The sequence below is a fragment of the Barbus barbus genome, assembly GCF_936440315.1.
Source record: "Barbus barbus genome assembly, chromosome: 7".
NCBI lineage: Eukaryota > Metazoa > Chordata > Actinopteri > Cypriniformes > Cyprinidae > Barbus > Barbus barbus.
In genome coordinates this window covers 20,564,799-20,579,094 of record NC_136735.1, presented here as the reverse complement: position 1 = coordinate 20,579,094, position 14,296 = coordinate 20,564,799, and the positions used below count along the sequence as shown (strand labels likewise).

At 39.4% G+C, this 14,296-nt stretch overlaps 1 protein-coding gene across 2 annotated transcripts in view; it reads left to right on the top strand.

The window, feature by feature from the left end:
- The window catches only part of LOC306872830 (vang-like protein 1), an 88,954-nt gene that overhangs the window by 24,218 nt on the left and 50,440 nt on the right, over window positions 1-14,296 (top strand). For both annotated transcript variants that reach the window (XM_079421696.1, XM_079421695.1), the window contains exon 2: window positions 9,880-10,133. In XM_079421696.1, coding sequence (XP_079277822.1) covers window positions 10,063-10,133 — 71 coding nt within the window. In that variant the 5' untranslated portion in view covers window positions 9,880-10,062. The remainder of the gene's footprint in view (window positions 1-9,879; window positions 10,134-14,296) is intronic.

Genomic DNA, 14,296 nt, shown 5'->3' with positions numbered 1-14,296 from the left:
GCGAAGAAATATAGAGCTGAGTATCATCAGCATAACAGTGAAAGCTAACACCATGTCTCCTGATAATATCTCCCAAGGGTAACATCTAAAGCATGAAAAGTAACGGCCCTAGTACTGAGCCTTGAGGTACTCCATACTGCACTTGTGATCGATATGATACCTCTTCATTCACTGCTACGAACTGATGGCGTTCAGATAAGTACGATTTGAACCATGCTAATGCACTTCCATTAATGCCAACAAAGTGTTCTAGTCTATTTAAAAGAATGTTGTGGTCGATAGTGTCGATCAGGTGATAGAAGCAGGTCATTTGTAACTCTAATGAGAGCAGGTCTAAATCCTGACTGGAATTCCTCACAAATACTATTTTTCTAAGAAGGAATATAATTGCGAGGATACTACCTTTTCTAGTATCTTTGACAGAAAAGGGAGATTTGAGATCTGTAATTAACTAGATCTTTGGGGTCAAGTTGTGTTTTTTTTTTTTTTTTTAATGAGAGGCTTAATATCAGCCAATTTGAAGGTTTTGGGGACATATCCTAATCACAGTGATGAATTAATAATAGCCAAAAGAGGATCTATGACTTCTGGAAGCAGCTCTTTTAGTAGTTTAGATGGAATAGGGTCTAACATACATGTTGTTAGTTTAGATGATTTAACAAATTTATACAATTCTTCCTCTCCTATAGTAGAGAATGAGTGGAATTGTTCCTCAGGGGATCTATAGTGCACTATCTGATGCGATACTGTAGCTGACGGCTGCATGGTTACAATTTTATCTCTGATAGAATCGATCTTGGAAGTAAAGTAGTTCATAAAGTCATTGCTGCTGTGCTCTTGGGAAATGCCAACACCTGTTGATGCTTTATTTTTCATTAATTTAGTGACTGTATTGAATAAATACCGGGGGTTATGTTTGTTTTCTTCTAGAAGAGATGAAAAGTAATCAGATCTAGCAGTTTTTAATGCTTTTCTGTAGGATAGGGTACTTTCCCGCCAAGCTATACGAAATACCTCTAGTTTTGTTTTCCTCCATCTGCGCTCCATTTTCCGGGCTGCTCTCTTTAAGGTGCAAGTGTGCTCATTATACCACGGAGTCGGACTGTTTTCTTTGATCTTCCTTAAGCGTAAAGGAGCAACTGTATCTAAAGTGCTAGAAAAGCGAGAGTCCATAGTTTCTGTTACATCATCAAGTTTTTCTGCGCTGTTGGATATGCTGAGGAATTGAGATAAATCAGGAAGATTACTTACAAAGCAGTCTTTTGTGGTAGAGGTGATGGTTCTATCATACTTGTAACAAGGAGTAGAATTTACAGTTTTAGCTATATGGAGTTTACAAAAGACTAGATAATGATCTGAGATATCATTGCTTTGCTGCAGAATTTCAACACCACTAACATCAATTCCATGTGACAGTATTAAATCTAGAGTATGATTTCGACAATGAGTAGGTCCGGAAACGTGTTGTCTAACCCCAATAGAGTTCAGAATGTCTATGAATGCTGAATAACGCATTTCTATAGACAAAATGCATCTAAGAATAGTGGAGGAAACGGAATAAGATTCTGCGGGAGAGTTACGTGATCCAAGATGCCCAAAACATGAGAATTCTTTATTTTAAAAGGTTACTCCACCCCAAAATGAAAATTTTGTCAATAATCACACTCCATGTCATTCCAAACCTGTAAAAGCTTTGTTCGTCTTCGGAACACAATTTAAGATATTTTGAGTGAAAACCGAGAGGCTTGTGTACTTTTTGTATGCAAAGAAAACAAAAATAACAACTTTATTCAACAATTCGTCTCCTCCACATCACCGTAGCGCCATTTTGGAGAGTATCCACTGGACGCAAATAGCGTATGCTGTTCTGTGTCAGCTGCGCCAACACTCTACGAGTTGCCAAGTCACCACAAATAGCTCATATTCTAGTAGATGAAATTTTCACTTGATGGGGTGCACAGGTCTATCTGGTTTCTGATAGAGGAGCCCAGTTTATCTCACACCTCTTCAATTTAGTGTGCAAGCAGTGGAGCAAAAGCTTAGTCTCCGTTCCCTCCTTCAGGGAATGAGGGTCACATACATAACCGAGACATTTTTAGGTTGTTTTCACTGTCCTCAGCCTTGCTTCTCATTCATAAAGCCCTCGCAAGTGTTAACTGATAGGAGACTCTGGTTTCTGTAATTATTATAGCTGCAATGAGAGAGAAAGCTGTGCTAAATTTGTGATGCCAGGCAGAGATTGCTCTCTCATTACTACATCCCTTTACCATGCCCATAAAAATCACAACATGATTGAGTCAGAGGCTCTGAGTTTAAATTTTGGGATTGAATTTTGATGATTCATGATAGAAGGCACTTTTTAATCTCTCTGGGCCAGCTTCGTGTTAAAGTCAGCTTCATGTCATCGAATGAAAAATTCACTTGACAAGGTGTTTGAACATAAATGTGTGTTGGAAGTGTGTGTACACATCCATCCTATTATGATAAAAATCCACTCTGTTATTTATTTTTATTTTTTTAAATCTCTATTTTAAAATCCCCTTTCTCAAATCAGGCTGTTCTGAGATTCCTGTCAGAATGATGTAGTTCTGTACAGGCTGCTCCCACGATAGTTGATTGACAAGGCCGTCTTACCTTAGACCCGCCAGGGAGTGAGCTGTCATCAGTCCTCCACTGTGTCACCTCTGGTGCAGGGGAAGACAAGAATGTCTCCGATTAAGTGATTGAGGTCTTTTGTTGTTGGATGTAGTAATGAACATAGCAGTCATCATTAACTCCCGACATCTGAGCCGTTGAAGATGCAGAGGATTAGCGTTACTTTCATTTTGAAGGGAATGCGCCGATCCCGATCTGCCTAAATGCGTCTATGTTCGAGCAAATCATTCGTGATCCAGCTTCATCTACAAAAGAAGTAAGTATAAGGGTTTTTTTAATGAATCTTTGCAAATCGCCTTTCCTAATAACGTGCTAGTTAGCCAGTTTCCTGGCTAAAGTAAACCGTAGTGCTTGTCACCCCACAGAGGAGAGGGGCGGGGCCAGCAGAGCTCATTAGCATTTAAAGCAACAGATTAGAATGGCTTGCAAAGAACAGAGCTGATTTTGAATTGGTAAAAAAGGTGTATTTTACACTACCATTGAGAAATTTTAACTTAAGTAAGTAATTTTATTTGTATAGCACTTTTCATACATAAAATGCAACTCGAAGTGCTTCACAAGCATAAAACAAATATAAAAAAAACAACGTCATCAAAAGCAAAATATAAACAAGTATAAGTAAATATAATACAAATATAATACACACACTTCACACACTATTATGATCATAAGCACTCTCTCACTTCATTTGGAAGACAGTTCCAAATTTTTGGAGCATAGTGACTAAAAGAAGTACCGCCAGATCGCTTGAGATTTACTGTATAATATGCTAAAAGTCCAGCACTAGAGGATCGTAACGTTCGATTAGGAATATATCTTGACAAACAATCAGAAATATAAGAAGGTGTCAAGTTATGCAATGCTTTATACGCTAATGTAAGAATCTTATAGTCAATCCTTTGATGCACAGGTAACCAATGTAATTCCATTAAAACCGGTGTAATATGTTCTCGTTTCTTCAATTTCATTAATACTCTGGCTGCTGCATTTTGTATCAATTGCAGCTTAACCATAAAGTATGTTATAGACTTTTCATTTAGACCCTAAAGAATCATATCAACTTATATCAAATGGGCATCCGATGACCCCTTTAATGAATGGAACAGAATTTGCATAATTTCCTAAAGTGATGGAATGAAGAGAGGGACATGAACGGAGTGCATACAGAGAAAGCATGAGTGTGTAAGTCTGACTAGCATAGCTCAACATAAGCATCATGATGGATTTGATGTAAAACTTTGTAGTGGGAATGTGCTAGTCAGCTAATAAGTCTGGTGTAATTTTGACTTATTTAACTTATTCCAGTATCGGTTCATCAAGGCAGTCATCTTGTTAATAAGGGCTTGGTCATCGTACTTGAGCATTTCTGCTGATATCTCATCAATGTCGGGTCGCCACTTCGGAGGGCCATAACTGTTGCTTCCATCTCCACGTTTGAGATTGGTCTGTCTTCCACAGGTAGATCAACTGCGGGCAAGAATAACTCATCGCAAACTCTGACACCTTTGCAGGCTGGTTGAGTGTTCCACCCAACGTCTCTGTTATGATTTGGCCATCAGCAGTGAATGACCTTCTTTATCTCTGATCAGTACTTACTGCAACCACACTTCCTCAACTATTGTCTCATGATCTTCCGTTCCTGCCAACATTTTGATTTGGTCCCGAAGTTTGAGGTAGATTTTTAAAAAAGCGGTGGACGATCCTTAAATTTAGCAAGAGGCAGAGCTGGAATTTAGCGACAAAGCAAATGATGATCTGATCCCACATCAGCACTGCTTCACCTTCTAACATCGAGAAAGGATAACAGTCAGCATTTACTGATACGGCTATTGTCAGTTTCATTCTCATAAAGTTCACCAGGCAATCATCTTGTGTCACTGTTTAAGTTGAAAGTGCGTATTTCCAACACGCACACTATTCGCAGTACAGAACAAACATAGCAGATCGGCATTGTCATTTTGTTGCGATTGCCATTGAGCTGGGAGTTATAGTCACCGATCAGTAGGTCATCATGACAAGGGACGCTAGCAAATTCCTCTGAGTAGGTTGTAGAAAGCGTCTTTCACTGCGTTATTTTGTAAATCAATCCACATAAGTGAACAAATCAAACTAATAATTTTGTCTTTCCTACGAGACTGTAAATAATAATTCACAAAACATTTCTTCAATCCACAAATGGCATTACGTTGCATCTTAATTGTTATTCTGAATAACAATTAATTGGCTCTTCAAATGTAAATGTCTTCCCTCAAGACTTTTGTTTGAGTATGTTTACCACCATATGGTTATACACAGTACAAACAACCACGTGAAATTCTGCCATTGTGAGATGGTCTAATGAGGGAACGTGACAACAGTGACAGATGTACTGTAATGTATGAGTAGTAAGGCATGGGAGGAGATCATGTAAGCACATGGTATGGATTATATCAGATACAGAGAAAAAGCTCAGTTAATTCTGTCAGCTGTAGATCTGAAGGTCTGTGTATGGCATTAGTAAGTGTTTTGGGGATTTGGGGATTGTTCATTTTGAAGCCCAGATCTATTTTTTTGCTTCCAATTCAAACCATCCCCCACTCTCAGTGCTAGCATGACAGGTTATGCTTACTGTACCATTAGTTCTTTGACCAGAATCCATGATTTCAAGGCTTCCTGCAAGTGCAACACTGCTTTAAAGAAAGCATTGTAAAATTTTCCCAACCAAGGCATTTGGGATGTGCACCATTTCCCAGTGTTCTGCTCCTGATGAAAACATGTATGTTCTCAGAGGAGCCTGCCTTATATTGTCTTGCCTAACAAACACAAAATGTGAAAATTGAATGTGTTACGAAAAGAGAAATATAACAATTGATAATTAATTGATATGCAACTTCTCAAAGAGCATGTTTGCATGCTGCTGCATGGTTCTGACAATTTACATTTACGCAATTGGCAGACACTTTTATCCAAAGTGACCTACATTGCATTCAAGGTACACATTTTTCTTATTTTTGATTTCCCTGGGAATCAAACCCATGACCTTGGCATTGCTTGTGCCATGACACTGTTTGAGCTACAAGAAGGCGAGTGTTGGGATGACATTCACCCAGACAGCAACAAACGAAGTGACCTCATAACATTAATTTTAATTAAGACTTACTGATTTCCTACAATAGTCAAATCACCTTTATTCATATAGCGCTTTTAACAATACAGATTGTGTCAAAGCACTTAACCATATCAAATTGGAGGATAGAGTGTCAGTAATGTATAATAATATATTATATTAATAATTATAATAATATTAAACACTCAATTTTCAGCTAAAGGCATTTCGTTATTGAATTCAGAGATGTCATTGTCTAGCTCAGTTTAGTTTAAATAGTATCTGTAAAATCAAATTGACGATAATCACTAGAAATTAAGTGTCCCCAACTGAGCAAGTCAGAGGCGACAGCAGCAAGGAACCAAAACTCCCTCTGTGACAGAATGGAGAAAAAAAACCTTGGGAGAAACTAGGCTCAGTCGGGGGGCCAGTTCTCCTCTGGCCAGGATATTATTGTTTATTTATTGTTCTAATAAAAATTTTAAATGTAGAAATTATATTTCTATTTTATATTGTTGCAATTTCTAACAATAATAGTATTATGTAGTTAGATATTTTATTTTTAGTTATTTTCTTTTCTTTTTATTGTATTTAAGTCGAGGTCTTCACTGGGGATATGTCCCCGGTGCTCATCCAGGACAATAGGATCAACAGGCATCATTGACAATTCAACATAGTTAAACAAAGCTCTACTTCATGCAAATAACATAAAACAACCAGATGCTGGTTCTTAGTACTGCAAGGGAGCAAACGCTTCTCTTTTAGTTCATGTAGCTACACCCAACAAACCCACAAATTCGCTCACACACCTAGGTGTTTAGACAAGGCTCAGCTTGTTACTTTCAGTCCAAAACATGTCATTGTGCACTTTAGTTTTTCATCCACCCAGCTTTAGAGATTGAAAAAAAAACGTCTGTCTGAAGAAGAGTCTCACAATGATGTGATTCCAAAATAAGTATGTATGGAGTTCCTCTCCTTCTCCGTTTCACCTCAGAGATCTTCTTTGAAAAATAGACTAATGGCCATAATGAGAACACGCCATGCATAGATTATGGAAATATATATTTGTCACTTTAGGCCACATAACTGTATTGGTAAAATTGCCTATTGGGTCTTAAGTTTGTTTTTATTTCCTAACAAGCAACAGCAAAATAATATTATATACACTGTATCTTTCTTAGCAAATTATCAGGCCTTTAATGTCACTTTTGCTAATAACTTTTCCATTCATCTGCAATGATGTACTGGCTCCTGATGTATCTTACATGTCTATTTAAAACCTCTGAAGCAGTCTAAAGTAGTTGATTGAGAGGTGAGTAGGCAGGCTGTTGTTGTCCAGGATGCAAACAAGGTAAATGTTGTGCACTGTAGCTATATTGATTGTTAAAGGGGGCCTATTATGCCCCTTTATGCAAGAATGAATATAAATCTCAGGTGTCCCCAGAATGTGTCAATGGCTATAACTGTAAATGGCTTTCTTGTGTGGAAACAAAAGCATGCAGTTTTGTGTGTACAAATAAGCTGCTGCTCTGAGCCCCTTTTCCAGAAGAGGGCCATGCCTTTACAGCTTGTGCTTTGGATACTGCAGAAGAACTGATATGACTTGATGCAGTAAATACCATATTTAAGCCATATATCTATGAAACAGAGTCAGAGAAACTCTGGCAGAAGTAACAACTGTGATGATGAACCAGGATGAATTTTTCAGCCATTTTGCAATGATGGATGAACAACATTCGCACACACAAAAATACTGCAATATATCGAGACATGAGATTTTGGGGGGTACAAGTCTCTAATATTTTTGGAAAACATACACCATTTGAAAAAAGACAATAATCAAACTGTACATAATAAATTGCGGTTATGAATTATACCAGCAGTAAGCATTTTCAGGTTAAAAATAAAAAAGAGACAATGGTTTCTTTAGCTGCATTAGCTGTGAAACTTGCTAACAAAAATGTAGGTAGGTGATTTGAAAACATTGACAAAATATAAAGTGCGATGCTTATGTCTTCTGGGTGTGTAGCTGGATCTTCCTCAGCTCACTCAGGGGAGGATATTATGCTGATAGGGCAGAGTCTGTCTCCAGTTGTGGCCAGTGCCTGTTTCAATGTCACAATGTAGTGAAAATGCAAATGACTCCTTTTTAGGCACTATTTATGAGTTTTAAGGAGTATAAAGAAAGGAGTGGATCGACGGCGATAGCCTTGTGGGCAGTGTGCCAACATACAGCATCTTAGTACTACGGGCGTCCTGAGTTCGAAACCTGGGCACATGTTATTGCCAATTGTAAATACTGCCTGAGTAGCTGTGTGTAGTTTGGTTTGATATATCAGATCACAAAACGCCCATTTGGAGCCCGTTTACACTTCTATTTAAGATGCTCCAATTGTGAGCAGAGATACACAGAACAGTAGGGCTGTAATCAACCAAAGAAAATCTTGGTCGACTGAAGTCCTGAAACTTTCGACTAAAAATCGACTAAAAATGACGTTGTGGAGAAAAAAAAACGTACGTTACATTAATTAGATACACACTGTGCTCAGTACTTGGTAGCCTTGTTGTCTGCCTAAATTAATTATAAATAAACATAAAAAACTAATAGGCTATTTGGAGTATATTAAATCGTTTTTGACCTAATTATTTTGCACTGAAATGAGTCTGACACACGAGTCTGTCGTCTCTGACAGCGGTGCATCACGTGCACCTGCGCAATATCATAGCCTGTGATTTCTGAAAACAGTACTATGTTGTCAACTAGTGATATCACAAAAACTTTTGAGGAATGTGCAACATAATTTAGAAAATTATTTTTGTCATATGTTATAAGTATAACTGTCAGACACTATCATTTCAGCCGCTCTGCGCAGCTCGCACAGAGCGAGGCTGAACATAAGAGCTCAGCTTCGCGGCTGAGACACGAATAGACTTAAAGCTTTTACTCTTAATAAACACAAAAGGCGCGTCCACTTTAATAAAAAAATAATATTTATTAAACAAACAAGAGCAGAAACCAAATAAAGTGCATAACTGAAAAATAAAGCATCTTAGGCTCAAAACTAACACAAACAGTGGGCACAGCGCAATTGCGCAATATTGTGAGAACTGAGAACTGATCGCGCGCTGTATGAGAACTGAGAAAGTGGAGCACTTCTATCAGAGTGATTCCGCCTATCGCGCCTTCACTAACTTTAAGTTAATCAACAACGAATTGTGACTCCTGGGAAAAACGGGATGTCTGGTCACCCTATCCCTATAACCATTCAGTTGCTGAGGCCATTGTTTCAGATCGCTAGTTTGCGTTTTGGTAGCGTATCCGCCCACTGCGGCTGCCATACTGTGACTAGATATACAAACGCCCCTCGTCTGATTGCGATCCAGTGACAGGGACGCACATTTTAAAAGACAAGACAGTCAACTTAGCCTATGTATTTTGAATGTCCGGTAGTCCTCAAATAACATTTTAGTCCCGTCTCGTCTCGTTAACGAAGACGCGCATACATTTCGTCATAGTTTTTATCATCAGATATTAATTTTATCTCGTCAACTTCTCATCTTAGTCACAGAAAAAAGGTTCGTTAACGAATATTTTTCATCGTCCTCTTCGTTAACGAAATTAGCACTGGTTCTTTGGAAGGAGACAGCTTCTTGTTTTATTGACACTAGCTTATTATTAAATAAATAATATTCAGCATCAAACCTTCTAAAGCCTACTTATCTGTCTCTCTTCTCCAGTGGGTTGGGCTAATCCAAAAAAAGTGAAAACAATGGGGGTGTTCTGAAAACAGACTGTTACCTGTGAAACAGGGGTGCTCTGAAAATACCCCCATTAGCAATTAGTGCTTTCCACCTGATGAAATGAGCGCGGCCAAACTGATGAAATGAGCGCGGCAAAAAATCGACCAATCAGATTTTTGGTCGAACCAGACCGTATCGACCAATTAATCGACTAATCGACTGGGACGTTACAGCCCTACAGAACAGAGACATACATTTAGACACCAGAGACAGGGAAACGGATAGGAATCTGGGGGGAAAAAAAAGAGATCTTTTGACTGGAATACAGGAAACAGGAGTGTCAACGGTATTCTGCTGCTATTAGTCCCACAACTAAAAATCAAACTTTGTCTTTTCAGAATGAACTGCTGGTGTAGAGCCCCCAGGCACACATCTAGGATTGAGAGCTGACAGATTACTCTCATTGTTCATCTGCTGAGTAAGCTCCTTCAGATAAGACTCTCTAAAAACTTCTGCCTGCCCTTCATCCTGTCAGCATCAAAAAAGCCCTCAGCCATTTGCTGGGGCAAAACAGCGTCGCCATGGATACAGAGTCCACCTACTCTGGCTACTCCTACTACTCCGGCCGGTCGAGGGGATCTCACAGACACGGGTAAGAGTTTCCATGAGGGTCTATTTCTCTTTCTCCTTCCTTTTTGCCTGTCAGTTGTTGAGTGGCAAGTTTTAAAGACAATGCAGTGTGATATGCAGCAGGTCACTGGAGACTGTCTCCCCTCTGTCTGCCTGTCATTTATTATGAGATCATTGTCACTTTTCTTTTTGCTCTCCCTTTCATTTTCCCTTTCTCGGTTAAATTTCTTATTTATCAAATGGTTTATCAGCCCAACATCTGGTTACTTATTCAAAGGTTCACCCAGGGTCTTCTATACCAAACACTTAATTTTTAGACATGACATGTACCCCAATGTGTCCCAGCAGCTGCACTCCCTCATGTCTCTGTTTCTGTCTCACTCTCATTTTTCATTGGTGTCACCGCATTGAAAGATAAACGTGGAGAAAATGAAGGAATCCTTTGAGTTTAATCAAATTCAATTCTATCCTGCCATTTTTTTCCTTACAGTTGGTTTGTGTTACAATAATACAATGCATTTAACGCAAAAATAATAATGGATTTACAGATACTGTAGATCTAAGTTCAGCAAGCGTGCATTTTGAAGTTTAGTTGACCACAAATATTGACACAAATGAAGTTGAAATGTTTCTAACATAAGATGTCCAGCAAGTTTTTATATTTACACCATGCATTTACATGTTTGGCAGCATTTTCACACTGGGTGAAAGATTCAACCTTAGTTCAGCACCTTTAAATCTGACAGCGGTCTTTATGTTGGTTTGGGAAACAGCAATACAACAATAATCGAGATGATCTTAAAGGCGTAATTTGCAAAGTTAAAGGGAACCAAAGTCCTGGTCAGTAATGACCAGTCACTAGTGATTTACTTATAAAAGTAGTGAAGTACTTACACAATGTCAATCCATGCTAAAATGAGAAAGCTCTAATGATAACAGCTTTTCTGCAGTACTAGTTTTGCCAAGTAATGACTCAATGTGGTACCTGTGAACTGTTTAACTGACAGACGACTGCTTTCAAATGGTGATATGCTATGAAGAACACCTGCATTTTGCAGTATATGGCTGTGTATGAATGCATATGTCTGACAGATCAACTACTTGGTCAAAATGCCCATCTTGCCATGTATTAGCCTAATGAAAATAAAGTTGGTTATGTCTTAGGTGAATGTAAACAGATGGGACAAAAATGCAAGTAAAATTTTTGACAAGTCAGGTCTGTACCTGTGCTTCAGGCCTTGCCATGTAAATGTCGCCTAATAATCCTGCCATTGTCTGTTATGTCATTTAGTAATGATAATCAAACAATATTAACAATCAAAAACATAAAACACTCACTGCTCTTGGTTGGATAATATAAATATGTTCTCAATTATTAGATACTGAAAAACTCTTTATGTTGCTGTATTTGTATTATTGGCAATGGCTACATTTTATTAAAATTTTCATTTTGAATTGAATTGTATTGTATTATTAATATAGAAATGTATTAAAAGAGTAATGTTATATATTTACTTTTTTTTTGTGATTCAGCTATAGTGTTTGTGCATTGCCATTTATACTAAATGTATTTAGACAAATATATTTAGACTCAAGCTACTACTACTGTCAACTCATGCTACTCTCAAATGTGCCTTTCTAAGTGACAAAAATGTAATATTATTAATATTGCAGTAGGCACTGCAAACTGCTGAAGACACGTCAAAATCAGGCAACACAAACCGGTTTCATGACTTGAAACAATATCACTCATTAGAACATGCAGAAACTAAGAAATAGTTTTTTCTATTAAAAGATTTAAGATATTTTGTTAAGGAAAAATGGCTGGTAAAATGGCACTTCCGGCTTTGCTACTGTTCGGACGCTCTTGCTTATTGCTCTGCGCTTTGCTCCCTATTTTTGCATTTTTCTCATATCTCTCCAAGATTTTAACTTCAGCAGATCAGCAAAGTGCTCAGACAACACATTTTTTGGGGGGAAAATTAAGACTTTCTCCCAGCAGTTTACATTCCAGAGACCGAAAAACACAGCTGTCTACATTCAAACAGACGAGAGAAAATGCCTCTCGTGGAATCTACCTGCTGCATGAACTGCCACAAACTTCTACAAAGGATTGCGGTTCTTGAAACAAAGTTACTTGCTGGACTTCCAAAACAGGCGGAACACACAGCAGACGGTCATCACGGACCCCCTCAGCATACAGCTGGTGGGTCCTCTGAATCTCAAAAGTTTATACAAAGTGTAGAGGAAAAAGCCGAAACAGATCGACAGACAAATCGATGGCACAAACAGGGAGCGAGACCTAAAGGCAATCGAGACATCAGATTATCACGAGTATCTCGTATTGCTGCTGTAGCATCGTCTACCCCAGATACGGCTATGACAAGACTTGTAAACACTGGCATTCTACCACCCCCTATACATCTTGAGAACAGATTTGAAGCATTAATGAATGTGGGAGAGAAATCCGCAAATGTGACTAAACACGGATCGAATCAGCCAGCAGCTAACACCGCTACTAACAGGCGCTCAACGTCGAGCAGACAGCGGCTTTCAGCTCAGAGCACAGCCGAGCCCAGGACTCTGATAGTGGGTGATGCTATTATCAGAAACATCAGTAGCAGGACTACAACTACATACTGCCTTCCTCAAGCAAATGTCTCTGATGTGAACAAAGAACTTCGGAACATTCTGATGAAGCACAAGACTGCAAATCGAGTCATCATCCATGTGGGGAAGAATGATATTCGGAAGGAGCAGTCAGAACTCCTTAAGAAGGATTTCAGTGAACTCTTTGAAACGCTTCAAAGTCTTGAAGTTCAGTCGTTCATCAGTGGACCACTCCCAGCAAGGGGAACTAACATGTTCTCACGGTTGCTTGGGCTGAATACATGGCTACAAAGGACCTGCAGTATAAAAGGAGTCAACTTCATCGACAACTTCAATCTTTTCTGGGGCCACAGACAACTGTTTAAACCGGATGGCCTCCACCTAAACAGACTCTGTGCAAGAGTGCTTAAGGACAATATCTATTTCTCCCTCTGTCATCCTTCAGCGGTGTGTGCCAATCTACTCGGCCTGAATGGCACACACACACCTGGACAGAATATGAGTGACCACAGGAATTCATGTCAGCTTCTGAGTCAACATGTGGTTGACACATCCCACAAGGATACTGATAACACCACGCAGCCACAACAAGCACTGCTCATGGACATCCCGGCTGAGCCCTGCCCACAGAGCTCATCACATGCAGACTGTGACGTACTACAACAGCTCCAACAGCTCCAAGACTCAGCACCCAAGGACGACTTTCTGGAAAACAGCATCTCACAGCCACCGGAAACACCAGAGCCAGAGCCCTGCTCACCAGACACACTTTCCCTCTCTCCAGAATCTCCACTTCTAAGCTTCTCACAGAAAATGGAGGAACTGGTGTATGCTGGGACCAAACTCTCCCACTCTTTCGCTGCAAGCCCCCAGATATCAACTAAAAAACGGCGGGCCCCACAACCACCAAAGACTGCAGGCCCAGCTCACCCTCCTCCTCCTGCGAGAGCTCTCCGGCCGCTGCCACAACGCCAGGGCCCAAACCCCTCTCCATCTGGTGTAGGTGAACCAAAAACAACTGATAACAGCTCTCAGTGATATGTGTCGGGTCCCCGCTATATTAGCCACAACATTCACAAATGTTTACAGAACAAGCGGGAACCCAGTGTGCCTGTAGCCTCCTATTTCTGTTTCATCACGCGATAGAAAGTCTAAGGCCTTCTCAAGCCGTACGGCTGACCCATCTAACCTGCGGCCTATAATGCATCAATCTAAGATTGCTGTAGAGACAAAATGTAAATCCATCAAGTTAGCATTTTTAAACATTCGCTCACTTAAAAATAAATCATTTCTGATCAACGATTTAATAACCACAAACCACCTGGATTTTATGTTTCTAAATGAAACATGGTTAGAAGACAGCTGCAGTTCAACAGTCCTCACTGAAACAGCCCCTCCTAACTTTAATTTTATAAGTGTCTGCAGGACTGTTAGGAGAGGTGGAGGTGTAGCTGCTCTGTTTAAAGATGTTTATCAGTGCAAGCAAATGTCATTTGGTCAGTATTCATCTTTTGAATACCTAGGTATTGTGCTGAAAGGTGCTCCACGCACCCTGTTTATCATTATTTACAGGCC